The sequence below is a fragment of the Canis lupus genome, chromosome 28 (assembly GCF_011100685.1).
Source record: "Canis lupus familiaris isolate Mischka breed German Shepherd chromosome 28, alternate assembly UU_Cfam_GSD_1.0, whole genome shotgun sequence".
Classification (NCBI taxonomy): Eukaryota; Metazoa; Chordata; class Mammalia; order Carnivora; family Canidae; genus Canis; species Canis lupus.
The window spans coordinates 16,254,748-16,279,816 of record NC_049249.1 but is presented as its reverse complement, the minus strand read 5'-3'; the positions used below and the strand labels follow the sequence as shown (position 1 = coordinate 16,279,816).

The 25,069-nt window shown below is 49.2% G+C and overlaps 1 protein-coding gene across 6 annotated transcripts in view; it reads left to right on the top strand.

The window, feature by feature from the left end:
- The window catches only part of SH3PXD2A (SH3 and PX domains 2A), a 235,174-nt gene that overhangs the window by 83,801 nt on the left and 126,304 nt on the right, over positions 1 to 25,069 (top strand). For 5 of the 6 annotated variants that reach the window (XM_038578696.1, XM_038578699.1, XM_038578695.1 and 2 more), the window contains one exon: positions 6,983 to 7,058. In XM_038578696.1, coding sequence (XP_038434624.1) covers positions 6,983 to 7,058 — 76 coding nt within the window. Of the gene's footprint in view, positions 1 to 6,354; positions 6,423 to 6,982; positions 7,059 to 25,069 lie in introns of those variants that run through there. The other variant, XM_038578701.1, reaches the window with a different exon arrangement.

Genomic DNA, 25,069 nt, shown 5'->3' with positions numbered 1-25,069 from the left:
GTTGTGATGGTGAGGGAGGCCAGGAGTGTGTGGAGTCAAGGGGTGTATGAGAACTCTGTACTTTCTGCTCAATTTTGCTGTAAACCTAAAACTGTTCTAAAGAATGAAGTCTATTAAAAAAAAAAAAAAACTTAATACAAAGCTACAGAAATCAAGATGGGGGAGTGGTACACCTAGAAGGATAGGCATATAGATCAAAGGAATAGAATTGTGAGTCCGGGAATAAACCTATATATTTATTGTGAACTGGTTTCCACAAGGGCACCAGAACCATGTAAGAGGAAGTATGCTTCCTCTTGGTCAATGAGATGAATGTGTACCAAAAAAAATCACAAAGGCCTGTGGGAAGTACCGTAATAGGTCATACAAACCAGGAGTGCTATTAGAATTCAAAGTAAGGTGGTGGTGGTGACCTTTGTCTGGGATAGTCAAGCAGGGTTCCCAGAGCAGATGCCACTTGATAAGACCATTAGTGAAGGAAGGAAAGGGGGAAGTACATTTCAGGCCACAAAGGATGGGAACTTTAAGAAAAGCTGTGAGTGGGCAGCCCGGGTGGCTCAGCGGTTTAGCGCCGCCTTCAGCCCAGGGTGTGATCCTGGAGACCCAGGATCAAGTCCTTCGTCAGGCTTCCTGCATGGAGCCTGCTTCTCCCTCTGCCTGTGTCTCTGCCTCTCTCTCTCTCTCTGTGTCTCTCATGAATGAAAAAATAAAATAAAAGAAAAGAAAAGAAAAAGAAAAGCCATGTGTATTGTTATTTATTGTTCCTCTCTGTGATCTTCCTGCCATGTCTTCAGGATCTAACCCAGGGACGGGTAAGCCTTCATTCAGTAAAGTGTACAAACCAGGTTTGTTTGTTTGTTTTTCCTCAAGATTTTATTTATTTGGGAGAGAGAGCATGAGAGAGAGTGTGAGCACAAGCACAAGCAGGGGGAGGAGCAGAGGGAGACAGACTCCCCACTGAGTAGGGATCCCGCCCGACTCAGGACTCCATCCTAGGGCCCCAGGACTGTGACCTGAGCCGAAGGTAGATGCTTAACCGACTGAGCCACCCAGAGCCCAGGACAAACCAGTTTTGGGGGTTCCCTTGATACCTCGTGGACCCCAGAGATACTGGGTGGCCTTACCTCTTTTTGAGGGGAATTGCTGGGTTAGGGAACCCACCTCTTATAGTAGTAATGTTCCAGAAATGGTGACAAGGATTAAGGCTTGAGGGTTGAAGCCCCAAAGCAAGAGTGGCTGGGAACTCCACCCTCTCGGAAGGGTGAGGAGTTGGCCTCTTGGGTTACACATGTGCCCCAGCTGGGCTCAGGCCCACCCTTCTCTTTCCTCGGTGTTTATTGCTGCTCAGCCCTGCCCAAGAAGAGCTGCCGAGTCAGCTTTCTCTGGTTGGGCCAGCTCTTGTTGCTGAGCTGCTCTGTATCTCTCACACCATCCACCCCTTAGATAAACAGCCCGCGTCCTCCACACGCTGCGGAGTTCTGATGTGGCTGCACAGGGCTCCATGAGCCAGACGCCTCTCTCTCTAAGAAGGACCCTGGCAGTGGGCCCTGCTTTCTTCCAGCTGAGTCAGGCCCTTGCTGGAGTCACAGGGGAATCCACTTCCTGCCTGAAAAGGTGGCTGCAGCAGAACTGTGGGCTGGGCAGGGCCTTCCTACCTCACTGCCCACAACCCCCAGGTCGGCATGAGCCATCCCCTCAACGTTTTATGTGAGTGTTTTATCTGTCAAACCCAGCCCTGCAAACTGAGAGCCACTCAGAGTAGTTCTGTAGCCGCCCTGGCTTCCCATGAATCACAAGTGGCCCTGGATGTTTATCACATCACCCACCACTCTGCCCTCCTGTACCTGCACAAAGACGCTGAACCACATAGCTCTGCAAGTCCTACATACTGAGTAAACTCCCCTGAGCCTCCTTAAGCTTGGTTTGCTCTGGAGTCTGAGCCAGGGGATTTGCTTTCTTTGAAAGGTGGCCTGTAGGCAGAGAAATGTCACCAGCAGCTGGTTGGTGGTACTTCTTTTCCCATGGCCAGTGGGCCTTGGGGATGACAGGGAGGCCAGATGCTGAGGCTCTAGGGGCTCAGCCCTGCTGGTGGGATTAGGTGACAGGTGTGGCTGGACTCAGCCTCTGAGGGCTGGAGTGGGGAATCCAAGCAGGCCAGCTGAGTACTCATGGCTTTGGAGAGGACCTGTTGACCTAGTACTCTCAGTGGATGGGCTTGTCTTGGCCTCATGAGGGGCCAGACTAAGCCGGAGTGGGGGAAGAAGAAAATCTGTTACAGAAGGAGGAGGTGGGAGAAAGGCCAGCTGTAAAGCATCCTCCAACAGGCCTTTTGAGGGAAAATTCAAATCTGTGGGGCTATCAGATGACCCCTGCCTTCCAGGAGACACAGGAACCCGTTGAGACAATTCAGCCTGCTCTTTGGCAGGGGAGGCCCAGGGAATGTGACCGTCATTTTGCCAGGACAGAGCTGGCTTCATCTCCTACAGGAAGTCTTCACTGACCTCCTTCTTTAGCAACTTCAGGATCCTGTTCATACGTCCTCAGCGTTCCCTGTCACTCCAGAACGTGTTTGTCTATCTCTAGCACCACAGCAAGACTTCATGAACTTCCATATGGGGCCTAGGAAACTGCATTTTTAACTAACACCACCCCAGTAAAGGTGATTTTGGCCTACGCAGACTTCAGACACTTTGAGAACCATCTTGCCCTAGAACAGACTCCAATAAAAATATAATATGAACCACGTGTGTAATTTTAAATTTTCTAGTAGCCACTTAAAAACATAAAACAGGTAAAATTATTTTAAAAGTGCTTTTATTTCACCTGATATATCCAAAATGTTATCATTTCAATGTACAATCAACACAAAAATTGTTGATGAGATGTTTCACCTTTTTTTCAGTCTTTAAAACCTGGTGAATATTTTATACATCTCAATTTGGACAGGCTGCATTTCAAGTGCTCAACAGCCACGTGTGGCTAGTGACTTCACATGGATGGAATAGCTCTAGAGCTATGTAGTGAATATGGTCCACGGGCCAACAGTTCCAGCCTTGCATAGGAGCTTGGTAGAAATTCAGGTTCTCAGGCCCCTGCCTGAACCTACTGAATCCGAACCTGCATTTTAACATGTTAGCAGATGCTTCTTGTGCACATTGAAGGTGTCAAGCCCTGCTCTACAGCTAGATCATGAGCTCGTTGGGTGTAAAGACTATGATTTACTTATTTCTAGCATCTTATGGAGAGCCTGGCATCTAGAAGGCACACGGCAAATGTTTTTGGAGGAAAGGAATGAATATGTGAATCCTGCTTTCCCCCACCCACTCTTGTTAGCCCCTCATTCCCTGTGCACAGTTCGTGAGAATCTCAGACTCTTAGGTCTGAAGAATAATGTAGGAGTCAGAGAACAAATGTATGTCATTGCTGATAGGAAGTTAAAGTTTTTGGAGCCTAACTCCTTTGAGCCCTTACATGGTTAAGTCCCACAGCTTGTTGGACATAGCTGGCCACCCTCTTTCAGGACAAGAATGGTTGGTTGGAGTTTTTTTAAGATTTTTTTTTTTTCAATTTGAGAGAGAGTGCACGTGCACATGAAGGAGGGGAGGAGTAGAAGGACAATTAGACTCCCCACTGAACGAGGTCCTGGGATCAATGCAGGGCTTGATCCCAAGACCTCAAGATCATGACCTAAGCCAAAGTCAGGTGCTTAACCAATTTAGCTACCAAGTGCCCCAGGACATGAGTGGTTTGATGAGGGTAGACCACCCCACAGTAATGCATGTTGCTGGGCCTGGCTTCCTTCTCAGACATCTCTGAACTCTTCCTCAGAAATTGTATGGAGCCGTTGTTCAGAGACCCTAGGCCTGGCCTATGCATATTAGTTAGCCATCGATTTATTCTCAGTCTTCTTCCAGAGGAGATTTAAGGTACCTGTAAACATGTGTGCATTCCAGCAGAATGAAACAAAAATAGAAATAGTAGGGACGCCTGGGTGGCTCAGCGGTTGGGCGTCTGCCTTTGGCTCAGGGTGTGATCTCATGGTCCCGGGATCAAGTCCTGCGTCGGGTTCCCTGCATGGAGCCTGCTTCTCCCTCTGCTTACATCTCTGCCTCTCTCTGTGTGTCTTCTCATGAATAAATAAATAAAATCTTAAAAAAAAATAGAAATAGTATTAGGGAAGTGTGCATAGATGCATGGACAGGGATGTTCACTCTAGCAGTAGTCTATAGTCAGAAACAATCTAAATATCCAACAATAGGGCAGTAGATAAATGTACTATGGCCCATCCAACCACTGAAATTTCCTGTCACAATTAGGGGTACTAATATGGAGGTATTCGTTGACATGGAAAAATTTTCATTGCATAGTGTAAGAGTGTTGATGAGCTCATTTTATTTACGTGTGTGGAAGAATATCTGGAAAGGATATATACCCCAAAACATCAACGTTTGGGAGGAAAACATTTTCTAGGGGAGGAATTATGAGTGAATCTTAATCTCTTTTTGTCCATCCACTGCTTCTGTAATTGCTGTTTTTTCCCCTCAGTGAACTTGAATTTTTCTGTAATACAAAAATAAAATGTACAAAACAGAATATGGGTGAGGAAAATGGAAAAAGGTAAAAATGGGAGTTCTATTCTGCATCGAATTTGTTTGAAAATATATTAATTAAAAAAAATCCTACATTCAAGTTTATAGTGTTTTGGCCCAATGGGTATATTTACATGAAGCAAGCAATTATTAAGTGTTTGAGAGAGAGATTTATAAGATTAGGGTTTGAAAACTCATGAGCCAGCTTTTGTTAAATTTCAGTCTGTACTCAGGAAGTGAAAGTTAATAATGGTGCAGTCTCTGTCTTGACCGCCCTTCACGTGTGGGCTCTAAATAGCCTGTGTGTGTTGGATAATGACTGTGCAAGAGAGAATCCTAAAATCATGTGTCAGAGCTGGGTGGGTGGGTGCGTGGAAGGGAATAAGCACAGGTGCACACATACCCATGAAATCTAGTGCAGGACTATTTTTCACCACTTTCAATGCTAGCACTTTGGTCCCAGCCTCCATCCATAGGCTCCTACATGGTCGTCCTGTTTCCACCCTATGTCCATTCATGACCCTGAAGCTAAGCCATCCTCCCCATGGTCTGGCCCACCTGTTGGATCTCATCTCCTGTACCTCACCTCCTGCTCTCTCCACTCCACAGCAGCCACACAGCAGCTAAAGTTCACTCATTCTTCATGCCCTCACATGCCCTTGTATGACTATTCCACAATTTATTTACCCATTCACCTTGTTTCCTTATCAGCTCTCTCTGGGACAGTGAAGTTTTTTTCTTAGCTTGCCCTTTCAGTGATTGTGTAGCTCTATCTGGAATCTAGAATCTGGTTTCATATAGATTCTCCTCTTTCTGCACGTCCCATTTTCCTTGCTGGAATGTTCTCTGCCTTCCTTGGGGCTTGCTTCCCCACCTCCTGTGGTCTCTGCTGAATTGTCATCTGATTCCTAAGTCCTTTCTTAGCATGCTATACAAAGGAACAACCTCTGTTCTGCTCCAACACCTTCCCCTACTTCCATATTTATTTGTTTACTGTTTGCCTGCCTCCACTAGAATGTAAATTCCCCCAAAGCAGGGACTTTGTTGCTTTTCTTTCTTTCTTTTTTTTTTAAGATTTTATTTATTTATTCATGAGAGACACAGAGACAGAGAGGCAGAGACACCGGCAGAGAGAGAAGCAGGCTCCATGTAGGGAGCCCGATGTGGGACTCGATCCTGGGTCTCCAGGATCAGGCCCTGGGCTGAAGGCGCTAAACCACTGAGCCACCCAGGCTGCCCTTCTTTCCTTTTTTAAAAAAGATATTATTTATTTATGATAGAGAGCATACACAAGCGGGGGGGGGGGTGGCGCAGAGAGCCCTCTGCGGGTCTGGATCCCAGAACTCACCCTGGGATCATGACCTGAGCCGAAGGCAGCCACTTAACCAATTGATCCACCCAGGCACCCCTGTTACTCTTCTTTATAGTCATTTTTTTGGTGTTCAGTGCTCCAAGTAGGTGCTCAATAAATATTTGAAGGAAGGAATGGACTTCAGATAATCATGTGACTGATCTTCCTCATTTGGCCAAGGAAGCGCCTGATGCCAATAGAGAAAGCTTCCGAGCCTTGCCCAGGGTCACACAGCTGGGGCAGCAGGGCTAGATCCTGCCCTGTCCATTCTGCTCCTGCTTCTGCCTGTGCCTTGGAAGGGAGATTAACCACACACACAGGGGCCGTGGCCTCGTCCATCCTGTCTCCTGTGTGTTTTTCCAGTTTATACAGAATTTCAGCCCAGAATAGCAGAAGAAAAAAACAGTTGTTCCTCCAGAACCCTGGAAACTCTTCCGGTGGGTCTGTCTTTGGAAAAACAGCAGCAATCTCAGGGTGAGAAGGTAGGAAATGGAGGAGGGGTCTTACAGCCGTGCTGTGGGGGCAACGGGCTGGGTTTGGTTTTACAATTAAAATAACATCTGGGTCTGTTTCCGCAGAGCGGTTCTGGAAGGTGGGTGGTCTGTCTGAAGTATCAGGTGCAGCCTTCCCCTGTCCTGGCCCAGGAGGCTGTGAGAGGGCCAGTGGCTAATGGGCTCCGCCAGCAGATGACATAGGAGAGAAGGTGGGCCCAAAGAAGGCTCTGGAAACTTTACCTGTGCCTGCCTTGAAAGACTGCTGGTCTCTACCGTGGCCTCACAAGGAGACATCTTCAGACACTTTCCCCCGTGCCTCCATGCCTCCTTGAGATTATTTAGACACCCTTTTGATGCATAGAGAGCTCTGGCCTCGTCTCTCTCACGCCCCATGTGGTTTATTAATCATCTGTGAAGTGAGAGGTTGAGGCGTCACTCATCCATATGAGGGTGGTGGGGCCCTGGAGCAGTGGAGTGGAGTGGGGAAAGGACTCTGAGAGCTGTTTCAGTCTTCTGAATCATGTCCCTCTGTCTGTCTGGCTTCTCAGATGCAGCTTTTGGATAAGTTTCCCATTGAAGGTGGCCAGAAGGATCCCAAGCAGAGAATCATCCCCTTCCTTCCAGGTAAGCCTTGGATGGTCCCACTGTTGGGTTGGGAGGCAACCTGGGGAGAAGCGTTTCTTAGGTTAAGAAAAGACTGGTGACTTTGCTGGAAATTCTGAGCAGGGTGGCCCAAAGAATCTGCATCCTAACAACTCCCTCAGAGGATGGGAAGCCCCTGACTGTAAAGGCCACCACTCCCACGGGGACCTCTCCCACCATTCCCAGGCCATCTCTCTTGGCTCCCGGCCATGTAACTTCTAAGGAATTTCTTAGGCTCTGGGACTTCGGTTGCCTCTTTACAGAAAGCACAGAGAGATCAAGTTCTTCTGTGAAAGGATGAAGAACTGCAGGCTGAATTCTTCCCACTACTCCCATTGTAATCATTGAGACCCTTAAATTGAGCACACTCGCCATGTCTGATCTTGGATCCTCCTGGCACATTATCCAGCTGAGGCTCTGAGAGTGTACATGACATGGCCTGTGAGTTGCCAGAGTTGGGATTTGAACTCAAGTCTGTCTGGCCATAAGGACCATTAGCCACTACACCATCTTGGAACATGTTTAAGGCAATTGATCTTGTGTAGTTTAGAGGAAACTGCCCAGATGTATCATAATCTGCTGTCGCGATGATATCTTTAATTGGTGTACTGTTTATAGCTTACAAAATGCTTTTTTGTTATCGTGTACAAGTTTCCCTCCTGAGGTGTGTATTCTTATTTCTGCTTGAGAGATGAAGATGTTGGGGTTCAGAGATGTTAGGTAACTACTCATAGAAGTAGTAGAGTAGTAGGTCTTCTGCTCCATTCTGGGCTCTTTACCCTGAACCTATGGGTGATACTGCCTTTTGGCTCCAGATCCTCTGCCTTTTCCCAGGCCATTGAGCTGGGCTGGGTTACAATGGCCTTACCCCCATTACTGTTGGGCCCCAGCAATGGCAACCAGTGGGACCTTCGTAAGAAGCAGGGTCCTTGTCTCATTAACTCTCTGGCACACCTTCACCCCATGGTCAGCACCTACTTGGTGACTTGAAAACCAAGTCAAAGAGTGAGTCCTCTCTGAAAGGTGCTCCTCACACATCCCCCTCTGCTAAAGCAGGGAAAGATAAGAGCATGCATTGCTGCCTGTCCTTTGAGTCTTATGCTAAAATTGGAGAGAATTAATTTAGCTACCAGGAAAAACTTCCACATCCCACAGTTCGGGCAAGATTGGAACCAGTCAGTGAGGATATAGAGAATCCCACCCCTGTGTGTCCTTCATGGAGGCAGAGGACTGCTTCTCGATCCCTAGTCTAGGAGTTAATATGGGAGACTTTCATGCCCTACCTGGCTTTACACTGAGTCCTGAGGGAATTTGGAATCTCCAACACCCAGGTTTGTATGACCTTAGATGTTGCTCCAGTACAGTCCAGACGCTCTGCCCACTGAGGACTTGAGAGCCCATCTGGGATGCTGTAGACACAAGTGTCCCAGAGCCAAGATGAAGCCAGCATGATGCTCTGGTATCAGGAGTGGACCTGGCCTTGGGGGCAGGAAGGCTGCCCTATTTCCTCGAGAATGATGGGCTTTTTCTCCCACTGGTGCTCCAGGAAATCAGCTCATCATCATACAGTCAGCGGGTATTTATGAGGGGTTCAGCCTGTGCCAGGCCTGGGGCTAGAGGGTGGGATGGCCTGGTGAGCCAAGGAAGGATGTAGATTTGTTTCCTTCATCTAAGGAATCTTCAAGCTACTAAGAGAGATGAGAGGGGCAAGGCCTACTCTGTAATCAGGAAATCAATGGAGGCAGGATGTGACCCTTTTTACTGCCATGCAGTTCCACACGTGTTTAGAGTGTGTCATTGTGAGCTGAGGAAGGCAGCCCCAAGGCCTCCTGATGGAGGGGAGACCTGAAGCTGACCTCCAAGGATGGGTGGGCTTGGAGGGTGGGGGGAAGCACAAGGCTTCTGTCCTACCACTACCAGAGTCCAACATCTGGGGAATCATGCTGCCTGGCTTCCACCTGCAGCATCTGGCTCTGTCACTTTTCAAGTGTGTTACCTTCTTTATGCCTCAGTATTCTCATCTGGAAAATAGGGATGATAATACTATCTACTTCATGGGGCTATTGTCAGGATAAAATGAATTAATACATTACAGGGGCTTAGGACTGTGGCTAGCCTCTAGCAGGACCTAAATAAATGTTAGCCCTTAGGATGACCAATTCCTGACATGTGCCTAGTGCTTTCACACAGCACACTCACATGTATACTCTCATTTGCTCCTCCCAAGGAGGTTATTATCTCCATTTTACTGACTAGGAAATTGAGGCCACAGGAGGCACAGGAGGCTAATAGACTTGCACAGGCCACACAGCCAAAAGCTGTAACCAGCTCCAGAACCTTATCCTGACCTCTGGCCAGGACTACCTGCCCTGTCAACCACCTCAGAAGAGGATCGCCCAACAGCTGTTGCAGGACAAGAGCCCTCTCTGAACTTTAGTTTTCTCTTGTAGGCTTGTGGTGAGGATAAAAAGAGTTCATGGAGAACATTTTGCACAGTGCCTGTGCCGTAGTAAGTGCTCAGTAAATGGCAGCTGTTAATAAACAAAGTCCCCTGCCTCCATGCTGCCCCCAACTCCTGGGAAAGGCCAGCCCAGGGCCCCTTCCAGCCCCAAGGTGATGGGATCTCTGCATAGCAGGTGATATCATAGAGAGGAATGAGGCTGATTGGCTCCCATCCCATCCAAAGAAAGTTTACTTTGCCTGTTTTGCTGCTTTTCTCCTATTGCTTCTCTGATGCTTCTCTCTTGCTCACTTTCCATGACTTCAGAGTGGGTGTTGCCAGCCATGTGGAATCCCACCCTGGGTGCTCCCAGGCCTGTTCCTGGCTTCCCCCTGCCCACTAGAAACTTCCTAACCCTTTCATACTCTGCTGTCTCCCTCACTTGGACGGAAGGAGAAAGAAGCCAACGCAATTGGAATCAAGCTAGGGAGAGCCACGTGGGCATGCAGGTTCACAACCTGCCCCCGACCCAGGATCCATGGGGGTTCCCTAGGGCGAGAGGGGAGAGGGGAAGAGAGGAAGGCAATGATAAATGTTTCCTGTCTTAGGTCAGGTTTCTTAAAAGCAGAGCCTGAGATGAAGATTCTTATATAGGTGACTTAGAGGGGCCCCTCTTGGGTGAATGTCCCAAGGCAGTGAGAGAAGCGGGACAGGGCAGAGGAAGAAGCCCAAGGTGAATGGCACCAGCTTGTCCCATTGTAGGAGACAACTTCTATACTCCCCATAGGTCATCGTTTGTCTGGAAGCTTCCCCCTGCCCCAGAGGGCACTGGGTACGGGTGAGGTGGCTCCTGAGGGCTCAGGCTCCATGCCTTTGGAGAAGGGGCAGCTGTAAGTCCACAGCACTGAGCACCCACAGCAGTTTGGGGTGGGGGCATGTGCTGGTGAGGGGGTTCTGGGCAGGGGCCAATATCTACTATGTCATCTAACACCAGTTAGGTCTCTGTTTCTACCTCCCTGCCTTTGGGAAGGGTGGCTCAGGTCACTTGCTGATTCCCTCAGGCTCAGCCCTGGCAGCATGACTCAACAGAACCTGGGTCAAACACACCAGCTGCCTTCACTCTTAGAACTCTCGGGAGGGCTAGCAACCAGCCTCCGGAGCAGCTTTGCCAGCCTTTTACCTTGCCTAGAATTTCAGAGCAAGGAACACCCAAGGGGAGAAAGCAGAGAGCACCGATTATCTCCAGAGGGCCTCAGGGATTTTTGTTTGTTTGTTTAAGATTTTATTTATTTATTCATGGGAAACGCAGAGAGAGAGGCAGAGACATAGGCAGAGGGAGAAGCAGGCTCCACGGGGAGCCTGATGTGGGACTCGATCTCAGGCAGATGGGTCTCCGTTTTAGCTTCAGATGTACCAGGATGTGTTGGGCATTTCTGCAGCCTGGCATCTGGGGGATGTGTTTGGAGTATTAGCCTGCTGCTTTGCTTTGGCCTGTCTGGCCACAGGCTTGGGCAGGGGGCTCACAGAAGTTTGACTGGCTAGTGGAAGTGCTGGAAAGCAGAGGAAGTGAGACAAGAGAGGGAAAGAATGGCTTTACCTGATTACAAGCTCCCTTATCTGCCAAATAAGGTGGCAAATCCTACCCCCCCAAAAAAAGAGAAAAGAAAGAAAGAACAAAAGAATGAAGAAAGAAAGAAAGAAAGAAGAAAGAAAGAAAGAAAGAAAGAAGAAAGAAAGAAAGAAAGAAAGAAAGAAAGAAAGAAAGAAAGAAAGAAAAAGAAAAGAAAGAAAGAAAATCCCACACATGAGCCATAAATCTTAGGATCTAGGACATAGGCTTGTGGTGTCTTGAGTGGTGCCTGGCTTGAGTTCAGGGTCAGTCTGCGGGTTGGAAGAGTGGAGAGGGTCTGGGGCTACTGTGGCCAAAGGCAGAGGCTCCATCCCAGAAGACTGAGTGTCCGGCAGTACTGCTGGTGTGGGGATTGGGGGCGAGGCAGCTGAGAGCAGGGTCACCAAGGTGATGACACAAAGCCAGGGCAGTTATCAGGCCAGTGGTCTGATATTTGCATATCCATCAACCTAGATAAAATTTTGTAGGGGCACTGTCCTGAGTGAGGCTCCCCCATCCAATCCAGTTGTTTCGCTGGGTCTGGAACCTGCTATCTGGCCCTAAGGGTGGAGATCCAGTATACCCAGAACTTTCTGTGTGTTCATGAGGCCTGCAGAGCCCACGGGAGGGACACGGGGAACTTATGACCTTCATGTGGGACAGGTGGTTCTCTCCAGCAAGGCATCTCTGGAAAGAAAACCCAAGTGGTGTTTCAGGCAGGCAGAGGCAGAAAATTATGCCAGGGCCTGATGCCCTGGGTGATCGGGGAAGGGGAGAAGGGGAAGTACTCTCTCCAGGCTCACGTTATGTGAGACTGAGGGAGGTACTCCTGGCTGTTTTCTCTGACTTTTGTGGCCTTCCTTTGAGACGAGGCCTCTATCTGCTTCTCCCACATTTCCATCACGGGGCTGGACACATAGTGGCTGCTTTATTGAGACCCCTGGGTTGATCACAAATTGAGCATTCTCCCTTAGGTATGAGCTCCCTTTTATTGAGCTCCTACTACGTGTCTGGCCTTGTACTGGGCATACTACATACCTTTTCCCCAGTCCTCACTGCAGGGTAGGGAGTATCATCCCATTTTAGAGAGAAGTCAAGTCACTTGCCCATACCCCTTAGCCGTTAAGTAGTAGAGCTGGCATCTTCCTGCTGTGCCCTGTGTCTTTCCTTGGGTGGGGAAGAACTCCCCCAGCCAGCCCCAGCTAGAAGCTTTCCCTCACCCACTTTGTTGCCTCCAGATCCCCCAGGCAAGGGACCCGGGAATTTCTGCCCAAATGACCCAGCACCCCCACGGTCCCTCCAGCTGTCATAGGCTGTCTCGTGCTTCAGGAGTACACTGTGTGGGGCAGGGAGGTGACCTGTAAGGGCTCTCATTCTATTGAGTGCCTGAGGTCACTGCAGCTGAAGAACTGATTTTTTTTTTTTTGCACTTAAACTGTTTAGTTTATTATTATTTTAATATGATTACAAGCAGGATCGCCCCAAGACTTTCAGAGCACTGTCTTCATTTAATTATGAGTCTAACAAGATTGCCTATTTGGTTTCCTAAGTCATAGCATTTTTTTTCTTAACTTTTTATTTTGAAATAAACTCACCAGATGTTACAAAACTACTAGGCACTCTGCATTCCTCCCCTGCAATGTCTCCACCACCACACTGCAGGGTAGGTGGCATTGTTCCCAGTTTAAGGAGAAGTCAGTTCACTTTCTGCCATCACACGGCCACTGAGTGGTGTACTGGTTGGCCACCTTCTCCCGTAATGTCTTGGGTAACTAGAGGTCATTATCAAAGCCAGGAAATTGATAATGGAAATTGATAAGTCAGTTACCTAAGCTACAGACCTGAGCAATTGATTTTTATTGTAAGAGGCTAGTGAGTGTTAGTGGACAGGCATGCCAGCTGGTCCTTTAGAAGGAGGCAGTGCTTGACAATAGGCCCTGAGAAGCTCCACTCCCAGACCTGCCCTCTTGGCATTCTCACCTCCAGGGGAAAAGCAGACGTGACCTTATTATACGTTAAGACCTATTCCCGAGAAGCCCTGTGGGACAAATCACATCATCTTTTAGGTGTCACTGTCCTAAATACTATTCTTTTTAAGCGATAATCATGGGTTCAATCCTTTTGCAAAGCAGAGCACTCCTTTTTTGGAAAAGGGAGCAGCAGCGTTGACCCCAGGAGGAGCAAAAGAACTCTGGTCAAGAACTGTGAGTGATCTGAGACTTTATCCTATTTGCAAGCCAGCTGGTTAGCTTACCCTGCTTTCATGAATGCCAGCAGAAAATATGAGACTTCTGAGGCAGAGAAAAGATTTTATTAGGGCACATTTGCATCAGTTCCCTTTGCCTCCAAGTCCCATGGGGGTGACCCATGGGCCCAGATGAATCCCTGTGGGTTATGTTATAGGAGAGGAACCCAGACCTTAGGGAGACCACACCTCTTGTAGCGTGCAGCAAGCAAACCTACCGTGTTTGCTTTGGAGAAACACACCATCTCAGCGTCCCAAGGTCCCAAGGCGATCTGCAGACCTGCTGTTTACTCCAGAGCACTGACACTACCTCTGTCCTCTAAGCTGTTTCTTTACAAACACCTTTGAAAAGATAATTCAGAACAAAAGGCAGTTACTGCCTTGTTGACAAGACCTGCAGAAATGCGGGCGAGCCAGGGGGATTATCTCACAAGTATATCTTTTGCTCTCTGGGGTCTCTTGCTTTTTGGAGGAGTGAACAGAAATGATGTTCTTTAGGGCAGTGGCCAAGTGTGGTGGGCTCAGCAGCCTCTCAGGGCAGCCTACTGTTTACATGGAACTTTCTTCCTTGTTTTAAAAGACTGTTGTGGAAAATCCATCTCCTGTTGCCCATCCTGGGATTGGAGTAGATTTCCTGTGTATCCTGAGTTTGTCAGTCTGAGGAGGCTCCCTGGGAGGAAATGGCCATTACAGAGTGAAGTAGACTGTGTAGCTGCTGATGTAAAAAGCAAACAATCGCGACCAGGGTTTGAAGGAGCTCCGAAGCCAGGCGGTGGAGCAGAAGGAGGTGAACTCTCTCTGCAAAGGCTATGTGAGCTCCCTCCCACTCACAGGCCATCCGTGTCTCTGTGCTGCCTGGGACTGGGCCTCTGAGCTTCTAGAAAGCCCTTCATCCTTTTTTAAAAAAATATTTTATTTATTTATTTGAGAGAGAGAATATGAGAGGGAGAGAGAGATCACTAGCAGTTGGGGGTAGAGGGAGAAGCAGACACCCTGCTGAGCAGGGAGCCTGAGGTGGGGCTCCATCCCAGGACCCCAAGATCATGACCTGAGCCGAACACAGATGCTTAACCGACTGAGCCACCCAAGCACCCTGAAAGCCCCTTCATCCTAATACCTGAGCCAGTGTCACCCATAGACATCAGTGCTCCTGTGTTGATGGATCCCCGAGAAGCCGGATAGCTTAGGAAGAAAAGTGAACCATAATTAAAGTAGGTGCTGCCCGCCTTGTGACCTTCTGAGCTTGGAGGCATGTATTTTTAGACAGCAGGCATGCTCGGTTCTTTTATACTGGCTCACCAGTTTACATACCGGCCCCTTAACGAAGAGGCAGTTTGGAGCCACAGGGCAGGAGGGTGCTGGGTGATCCAGGGCCTGCCTCTCCCTGCCCCCCCCAGGGCCCTGCTTTGCAGATCCGGTGTTTGTTCAAGCGCAGAAGGAAGCAGGGGGGAAGGGATGTCTTGGGTTAGAGCTGGTCCATGGCTGTGGCGTGGGGGGAGAGCTGGCTCTCTCCCTGGGCTGGAGGCATTTCTGTGTGTCTGCAACCAGGCGCCAGCCTGGGAAAGCCCTCCCCAAAGGGCCTCGGAAGCCAGGAGCGAGGCAGCGGCTCACAGACTCTGGCAGACACTGCACCCCCTCGGGAGAATGCCCAAGAGGTTTCTGAGCCTCACTGATGACCTGGGTGGCAGGAAAAGCCAAGCCTTCTACGTGATGGAGAAGGAAAAATAAGGTCTGCTGGTAATGCCAGGGTTTTAAGAAGATCGGCAAGATTATAGGCCTAAGAGGCGCTGTGTACTGTTTTAAAAGTGGCTTTCCTCTAACCTCCCCTGGAAGTGCTGCGTCCTCTCTTGCTGTAATTACTCCCTCCACTCCCCCCCACCCCCCAAATCATTCTCTCACTCTGTAATCTGGGGCGGTGGTTCTTGGGGCCTGCTGTCAGCAGCTAGTTCCGAACACTACGTGAAAAAGCTGCATTCGTTCATCCCTGTCGTTGGGATTTACTGAGCACCTACTGCGTTCCAGGCCTAGCTGTAGGCACTGGTGATGTAGCTGGGGACAAAGTAGACCAGGCCTCTGCTCCCAGGAAGTTCACCTTCCAGGGGGGGAGTCAGACAGCAAACAAATAAAGGAGCCATTTCCAATAGTGACAAGAGCCAGAAAGAAAAATAACCAGATATCGTGGCTTGGGCATGAGATTAGGTCAAAAAAGGCCTCTTTGCAGCGGTGACACTGAGCCAGGCATGGCAGATCAGGGCTGAGGGGCCAGTGGGGCGGAAGGAGCTGTGGAATTAAGAAGCTCTAAAGCGCGTCTCCCGTGGCAAAGCTGCCCAGGGAGGGGAAGGCCCCACACGCTTGCATAAGCTGCAGGACTGGCCCAGGCACACAGCCTCCAGGGTTGGTTTCTTCATCGGTCAAATGGGTTAATGATGGTTTGGGATGATGTTCCAAGCGGTCAGTGCAGAGCAAGCGCTGTGTGGGCTGCAGAGGGAGAAGCTCTGGGGCCGTGCACCTGCCTCTCCTCCAGGCAGCTTTGCGGCCAGACAGGGCTGCGGGCTTTCCTCGGCTCTGCCCTCTGCCTGCCCTCCCGCCCTGTGCTGACTCAGCTCTGCCCTTCGCATCTCAGCCCCGGTGGCATTTTGTGCTGCTCCTTGCCTATGCTAACTTGTAAGGAGCTGGTTTCCAAGGAGTTGATGATCTACCCAGGTGGCTGCTCTGGGCTGGAAGATGAGCCCCCCCTCCCCCCGGCCCAGCAGCCCTGGCCCCGTCACCACTAACACAGCAGGGCCACCAGCTTTGCAGGCTGACAGCTCTGGAGCTGCAGTTCTTGCTGCGAAGAAGGGGTTTTGCAGAGGAAGCAGCCACTCCAAGGCCCCTTTTATTTTCAAAAGTAAGTGTGGATCAGGTCCCTCAGCCATTGCCCTGTGTCATCCCCACATTTTGAGACCAGGGAAAGAGGTCACTTCATGACAACTTGTCTTCCTTGTCCAGAGATAATTCTAGAAGGGGATCAAACTTCTAAGTACCCACCCCAAATCCTCAGCCCTGAATGGAATGTAACCTCTGCCTCTGATCTAAGCAGAAATGTGTATCTTTTCATGGGTTAGTTGGTCCATTTTTTTTCACGTACAGGAAAATGTGCCTGGATCAGGGCATCCAGATGCCAGGTTCAGGTGTAGCTCTTGCTAATCCCTGAGACCCAAAATGGAAGAAGGTAAACTAGAGTGACCAGGGATCACCTTGCGTGTTGGCAGAGTCACCAGATGCTGGTGATTTCAGGTCGCCGTGACATTCCTGGTCTCTCCCCCTGAAAATAAATCGTTTCCTTGGTGGATGCCTAAGTATCCTTTTATGAGGGTCACTCCATGCTTCGAGGGGACTGCTGTGCCCCCAGAGTGGCTTGTCACTAAATACACATTCAAAGTGTGGATGACGACAGGCCAGTTCCCTGATCCCAGGTGTGGCCGAGGTGAGAGCAGGAAAGAAACTGAGGCAGAAGAAGGCAGAAGGTTCTGGGCCTCTGGGGTACCATGAGAAGCCTGGTCAATGAGACTATGAGATTTCAGCATGGCTGCTGCACAGGCCTCTGCAGTACAGTTGTCATGGGCCCCCCCTGAGGGGTGAGGATTTGTCTTCTGTGCAGGAAGAAGCCTCTGAAAGGTTTTAGGCTGCGGGGCCACATGATCATATTTCTGTTTTGAAATGATCCCTCAGCCAATGTGTCAGTGTCTGGAAGGGCCAGGGAGCAAGCGTGAAGTGGGAAGCTGGCGGGGGCCAAAGCACAATGAGAGGTGCAGGTGGCTTGGCCTCAGCTGGACAATGGTGTGGAGAGAAGTCAGTCTGAGACCTGTTTTAGAGGAACAGCCAGAGGACTTGCCGAAGGATCGGGTGAGGGAGAGATGGAGATAGATGATGCCCATGGTTCTGCTGGGGGCAGCCCTGGCCAAGATGGCAGACCCAGTGCTTCCTGGCACCCTCCCCAAACTCCCATCTCCCATCTTGGACTTCACCCCGGGGAGTAAAAGGAAATGATGCCCTCCCTCTCCCTGAGATAGCTGAAGTCTTCAGCACAGTGAAAGATGCTTTCTGATTAGGAGTGCCTGCCACCAGCCTCCCTCCCACAAGCCTCCAGGCACCAGACACTCTGGTTTCTGGGTCTTGGACTCAGTGGGGGGATGGGGGGGCGGTCAGCGGGTGGTGGTGGAGGAAGGAGAACACTGAGGTCCATTGACAGGGAGCTCAGGGCCCCCCTTCTTCAGAGGTGAGGGGCCCTGGTGGCAGATCTCCACACTGTCCCTGGCCTGACCCTTCCACTGTTTGCTAAGGTCACCTCAACTGGATCCAGGCCCAGGGAGGAGACCCAAGCCAGAGCTCTTCCCTGGCAAGAACTGAGTTGACCCTTGGAGACTCCCCAGGCCCTTATGAACTGATGCACCATTCATCCAGAGGCTGCCTGGCTTCGAGCAGTACAATCCCTCTGGGCCCAGAAAACACCTCCTCTCCTTCACCTCCACAGTTCCAAGGGCTGATGTCCACGGAGGGGCCCCTAGATGCCAGGCCGCCTGGCCTCCAGACCACAGTGGGCCTGAGGAACTGGCATGGCCTGAAGATGGAGTCTGTTCCCTTGAATGCACCTTCAGAAGGCAGGAGTGGAAAGTGTGGGGCGAGGAGGGCTTGGCTGGTGGCACTAGCTCTTCTCTGCCCTTCAGGGGCAGGATCCAAGGGAGAAGCGCTGTGCTTCTGCTTCTCCCCCGGCCAGAGCAGAAGGGCCACATTTCACCATAGGGATAATGAAACGGGGCAAATCCCAAAGGAAGCCATGTGACTCCACAGCTCGGCCAGCCCTAGAACAATGTGGTGATATCGACAGACCGGAACCCAGCTTTGGGCTCAAACAGATCTAGGTTCACACCGGAGCTCTCTACTTGGCACTAGTTGTCTGAACTTGAAACTGCTATTTTTTCATGGCGGAGGCAGGTAAGCATCGCCTTTCAGCTCTGGAGACCCTAGAGCCAGATGAACCTGCATCAAACCCCTGCTCAGCCTCCCTCCCAATAGCTGCCTGACCCTGAGCCAGCTTCACTCAGCATCTCTGCACCTCCTTATAATCCTCATCTGTGAAATACCCCTGGGGCTGCTGAGAGCATCAAATGAAATGTTATCTGTTAAGTACACAGTAAGCACTTAATACATGGTGGTGACTTGGTGACTATTCGTATGGGGTTCAGCACAAAAGGGTGAGCTCTGTCTCTGGGAACCTTTCCAGGAATGAGGTCTTGCACACAGTCTTGTGCATTTCAAGGTCTGCGGCTCAAAATTTGGTTCGCAGATGAGTAGCACAAATGTCATCTGAGAGCCTGCTAGAAATGCAGATTCTTGGCCCAACCCCAGAACCCCTAAATCACAGTTTGCAGGTTACTTACATGCACAGGAAAGTCTGAGAAACACTATTTGAAGGTCCAGTGAAGACTTCCATAGGCTGTCTGACTCTGTCTTCAGGACTTCCTTGATGTTGGTCCTGTTCAGTCCATCCACGTAATATAAACTACTGAACCTGCCTTGCTAAACTAATTTCTGACCCGAGCTTCATGCAAGTAACTTGGTAAGAGCTGGTTCTATGGCCTCACATCCCTACACAGACCTGAGTTACCCACCTGTTTCTGGCACCCTGTGGGATAGGGGCATAAATCACAGCACAGCCTCTGTTCCTACCAGCCTAACCAGGAGGATGCTTGGGCCCCAACCACACTCCCTCATCAGCTGTAAGTCAGGACATTCTTTTTCCCTGCTCTTCCAAGATGGGGTGAAGTTTGGGGCCAAAGAGATTGCAAAGGTTTTTATTTCAGAAGTCTTTATGGAGATAGGAGAGGCCAGCCTATGAATCCTCTGTGGTTTTGAGGATAGCATAGCATGTGTACGTCTAAAGTCCATGTGTCCAGTTACATTATACAGTTAGGAGGGGGAAGATGCTTGGGTCTTTTAAGGAGTCTCTGGCAAAAAGGTTAAGACCAAAAAAAAAACCCTGGATTTTTAAAAAGGAGACTCTATCGCTCTTTTGTATAAAACAATTATTGCAAACCTAAATTTCAAAGGGAGCCAAGGGGGGTTGAGATGAGCCAGTGACTGGTAACTTGGGGCCTTCTCTGCTTGGCACTGATTTTTTTTTTTTTTAAAGATTTTATTTACTTATTCATGAGAGACACACAGAGAGAGAGGCAGAGACACAAGCAGAGGGAGAAGTAGGCTCCATACAGGGGGCCCGACGTGGGACTCGATCCCGAGTCTCCAGGGTCAGGCCCTGGACCGAAGGTGGCGCCAAACCGCTGAGCCACCCAGGCCGCCCCTTGGCACTTATTTTACTCTCAGTTGCTTCTATCTGATCTCAAAGATGAATTCACAACTTTAATAGTAGGTAATTGGTGAAGATGGCTTAAGAAAGGCCTATGGGGTTGGCACAGCTGTTCTCTCTTACTAGCAAGTGGCCCAGCAATAACTTTTTGTGGAATTGGCTATAGGGGAAAAGTTGCAAAGAGCTTCTTGGGAAATTGTGTGTGAGGCTTGGAACTTACAGCAGATTAAACAATTGTAAACAAAAGATGCCTCCTTAAGCATTATAAGTATCATTTAAGTACATACTCTTGCCAGATACTGTGCAAACGGTTTCATGTGCTTCTATTGCCTCATTGGCAACAGCAGCCCCACTTTACAAATGAAGAGTCATGGGCGGGGGTACATGCCTTACCCAGGGCCATTCAGCTAGCAAGCAGCAGAGCAAGGATTCAAACCCAGGTCCTTCTACTTCTAAATCCAAGCTCTCCCCTCCCCACCCTTTTAAAAAAGATTTTATATATTTGACAGAGAGAGAGACCGCGCACAAGCAGAGGGAGGAGCAGAGGGAGAGGAAGAGGCGGGCTCTCCACTGAGCAGGGAGCCCCACGTGGGGCCTGATCCTGGGACTTGAGGATCATGACCTGAGCTGAAGGCAAACACTTAACTGACTGAGCCACCCAGGCGCCCCTAAGCCCAAGCTCTTGACCACTGTTTTCTATGTCTTGGCTGTGCCTGTGCAGAGTGAGACTATCCAAAGATGTACTGCCTGGAAATGAACGGGTGAGGTTTGGTGTATAAAATGATGAGTCTATCAGAGTGTGTGCATTTCTTTAAACTTCATCTCAAGTTTTGTGTATTTTTAAAACTGTATCCATTAGAGGTTGATCAATGTTGTCCTTTTTTGGACACTTAATGAAGTGTCACATTCCTACACTAAAAAGTGTTGTCTTGAGGACACTATTTTGTTACTTTTTCACTTGACCTACGCAAGTTTAGCCAGCCACCTAGTGGCCAAGGCTGGAATTGCAGGCATAGTGGCCAGAAGGGAATAATGGACTTCCGGAAGGCAGGCTTTGTAACTATGTGGCAACAATCATCACAGTTCAACCACACTTCAACAAGCGACTAAAAAAGAAGCAGCAAGAAATCCCACTTTATCTTTGTTTTCCTGTGTGGCCCTTAAACCAGAAACTTTTCATTTGGGGCACCAAAGAGAACCTTAGGAAGCATCACGTGGTTTTACTTGTTCATTCCTAAAACTTGGCGTGAGAAGAACTCTGAGCCTACTTTGCTGTCCCCAGTTTCTTCTGCTGTGCAGGACGGTTCTTCCTCCCACACCTGTGCATTGCAGTAGACTTCAGTGTATTCACTCAGATTCCCCCAGGAGAACAGGTCCTAGCTCTCTTTCACACTGAGCTGCCCTAGCTAGGAAATACAAGGATTGGACTTGATACTGTCTAGGTTTTCTCAAAGTCCCAGTATTTTGTGATCTCATAGCTTTTAAGGCCAAAGGGATAAATGCCTAACGATGAAACATCATACAAAAGAGAAAACATTTTAGGGAAACAGAGGTCTTGTAGGCCCACCTCAAATCCCACTGCATTGGCAGAATATGGCTGCCTCTGTATAAGGCCAGCTTTGTACCCTTCCCCCACCCCCCATTTCCTTTGGAAAGTGCAGAAAGCCCCCTTGTCTCGAATGCTTCCCTGCAAAGGGCTCCTGCTGAAAGACTGCACACACAGCCAAGACTTTGACCTTCACCTTTGCCCCTGACTTACTTGGTGAGAAAGAGTTCTTATCTTCCTCTCTCTAGGTTTTGGGGGTAGTGGTGGGGGGAACCTAGCTAGGGTTAGCAAGAATTCAATAAAAATATAAATAGAAACATAGCCTATAAATAAAACTGCCCCCCAAATATCTGGAGGCATGAATACCGGCAGGCAGCAGACAGTCACAAATCATGACGGCCTGGACAGTGAGTGAGCCTTGTTCATTCGCTTTGGGGTCTCTTGAGATACTGTAGACTTGCCAGTGAGGCCTAGAGAAACCCTCTGTCATTCTGGGCTCTAGAAACGCCTTCCTTGTTCATTTCCCTCACACCCATCTTCTGCTAGACCAGCTTTGTGAACAGACAAAGCAGTGGAGCAAAGTAATGCTGCCTGGAATCAGACCTTGCTTTTAGTCTCAGCACTGACTTGGGGGAAATAAGAGGATATCTCTGGACTTCACTTTTTCCTCTGTGGTCATGGGGATTTTAAAAACTGAAGGCTTTTTTTTTTTAATTTGTTTGTTTTTGTTTTGTTTTTAGAGAAAGAGGCATGGGTATGGGCAGAGAGAGAGAGAATCTTAAGCAGGCTCCATGTCCAACATGGAGCCCAATGTGGGGCTCTATCTCATGACCCTGGGATCATGACCCTGAGATCATGACCTGAGCTGAAATCAAGAATCAGGTACTTAACTGACTGAGCCAGCCAGGCACCTTGAAGAATAGGAATCATGCCTTATTTTTTTTTTTTTTTTAATTTATGATAGTCACACAGAGAGAGAATGAGAGAGAGAGGCAGAGACACACATAGGCAGAGGGAGAAGCAGGCTCCATGCACCGGGAGCCTGACGTGGGATTCGATCCCGGGTCTCCAGGATCACGCCCTGGGCCAAAGGCAGGCGCTAAACCGCTGCGCCACCCAGGGATCCCGGAATCATGCCTTATTTTATCTTAGTTAAGAGGGTGGAGTCTAGTGCCAGATTACCTGGGTTCCAATCCCTATTTTGCCTGCTACTAGCTGTTTGACCTTGGAAAGTGACTTAACCTCTGTTTACTTCAATTTCCTTGTAAAATGGGAAGAATAATAGCATCCACTTTGTTGAGCTGTTGTAAGGATTAAGTGAGTTAATATTTTCAGAGGGCATAAACCAGTGCCTGACACATAGTAAACATATATAAATGTTTATTGAATAAAACGAATCCATAGATCCCCTGTGCCTGGAGTGTTACCTGGCACATAGTAGCTGCTTAACAAATGTGTCAAGTGAAAGACTGTATGGATACCAGAACTCCCTATCTTGCAGTCAGCCAGGGTAATGTAATTAGATTGTGTATGAATTCTTTATAAAACCAAAATGCTATAAAATGAAAGCGAGGTTTTATTCTTACCTACCGGGGTAACAGGAGTTAAAGTACACTCCCTCCTTGTCCTCATCTACCATTTCTGCCTTATACACACTGCATTTTGTTTGCCTGGGAGAAATGCCTGGAGCTGATGCATCTTGGTGAGCAGAAAACGTACTCATTCTGATGCAATGTCCTGCAGCAGCGCCAGCCTCTCTGCATAGCCTCATCCCCCATATCCTTTTTAGCATTGCATCCACATTTTGCTTAGTTTGTCTTTGCAAGCCAAACTAGCTCTTACGTAGATGAACAATGGTGTAGCATTTTGCTACGTGTATGTAGATATAAATAAGAGAAAAAGAAAAGAAAGCTCACCCTTCTCAGAATGCAACCTGAAATGGACAAAGGAGGAAATAAGTAAAAAGAGCAGGGAGCTGGAAGTCAGAGCTGATTCTGGGCCCAGGCCTGCCTCGACTTCTCTCTGAGCCTCTTTAGATCTGTAAGGTGAATTAGATTCATTCAGTACTTCTCAGCTGCAGAGGTGCATGGGAATCACGAGAGGGGCTTTATTAAAAATGCAGGTTCTCACCCTGCCCCCCACCATTCCGTTCCATTCTACCTTAGCTGGTCAGGGTAAATCCCAGGAATCTGCCTTTATAAGTGATATCCCAAATATCTGATTCAGGTAACCCAGGGGTTCCCTAATGAGCAGTGGGGGGGGGGGGCATGTCAGTTACCTAGTGCTATGTAACAAATTACCCCCCAAATGTGGCAGACATTTATTGTCTTACTATTTTTGTAGATCAGGAATTCAGGAGCAGCTTAACTGCCCGGTTTTGATTCAGGATCTCTTGTGGAGAACAGTCCACATGTTGGCACAAGGCGTAACCAGGGACTCACGGGGCAAGATGGCTTGATCATGTGGCTGGCAGATGGGTGCTGGCTGCCAGCAGGAGGTCTCAGGTCCTTGTCCTGAGGACCTCTCCATAAGGTCCTTGACTGTCCTTGCATCATGGTGGCCGGCTCCCTTCCTGTGAGTGATCCCAGAACAAGGCAAGAAGGGGGCTGCAATGTCTTTTATAATCTAGTCTTAGAGGTCACCCTGGGCATTTCCCCCATTGTCTTGCTGCTCCACAGTTCAGCCATATATGGTGTGGGAGGGGACTGTGTGAGGCGAGGGACCCTGCGGTACATATCACAGGGGCCACCTTGGGGACTGACTACCACAGGCTCCTCTGAAATGGTGCCACTGGTGGCAGCTCTTGTTGTGGGGTTCAGATTGGGGTAGAAATTAGAGGTGGGAAAGACAACTGAGTTGGGGGCCCTGGGGAACGTAACCCATAGGTACAAAAGCTGCAAAATCCACCCCAAAAGTGCCCTGCCAAGTCCCAGTGCCCTGCCAAGTCCCAGCCTGGCTGCTGACATACTGTGTGAAGTTGGGTAAGCCACAGCCCTCTCTGAGCTCAGCCTTGACCTCAGAGAGTGAGAAGACTGGATGTGATGACCTCCAGGATCTCCTGGTTCTAACCCTAGGATCCATTTGGATTGTGGTAGATGTCAACACTGGTGAGAACACTGGCTTGTGCTATGCTTGCCCAAGCAGTGACCAGGCCAAGTGTGTCCCCCATCCCCTAGCCCCTAAGACTCGAGGAAGAAGTGCTTCAGAAGGGGCTGATTGTGCCTGCACCCCCCAGGTAGAAACTATGGTCCTTGGTCTTGATGGTTCAGGGACTTGAGGTGTTTCTGCATTGCTCTGTGTGGCCCCTGTCCCCCATTCACGGTCTTCTAGGATCACTCGTAACCCACACCCCATAACCTCCCAACACATTCACTTTACTTTAGCTGGTTTCTATTACCTCTGGACCTTTGTTCAGGCTCTTCCCTCCTTCTGGAACATTCTCTCTACTTCCCTTGCCCTGGCTCTTTCCTACCACTTTTCTAGGTCTGGCCTCCCTCGTCTGTTGCCCCCACAGTAATGGGTCACCTTGCAGTGCAGCGTCCGCAGAGACTACATGCTCTGTGAGGGCAGGGGCTGTGTCCTCAGTGGGTGTTGTCTCAGCCCAGCCTCCAGTTCAGCGGCTGCCCTGGGAAAGGCAGGATTATGAGTGAGTGAGCGAGTGGTGCTTGCTGACCATGCTCAAGGGGTTGGGCTAGGGTTGAGGTGTAGCTCTGGGGAAGGCAGGCCAACGGGAGACATAGAGGAAAGGTACAGAGAAAAAGGAATAGAGCAAAACCATTAAGATCATAGGTACTTCCAGACCACCTA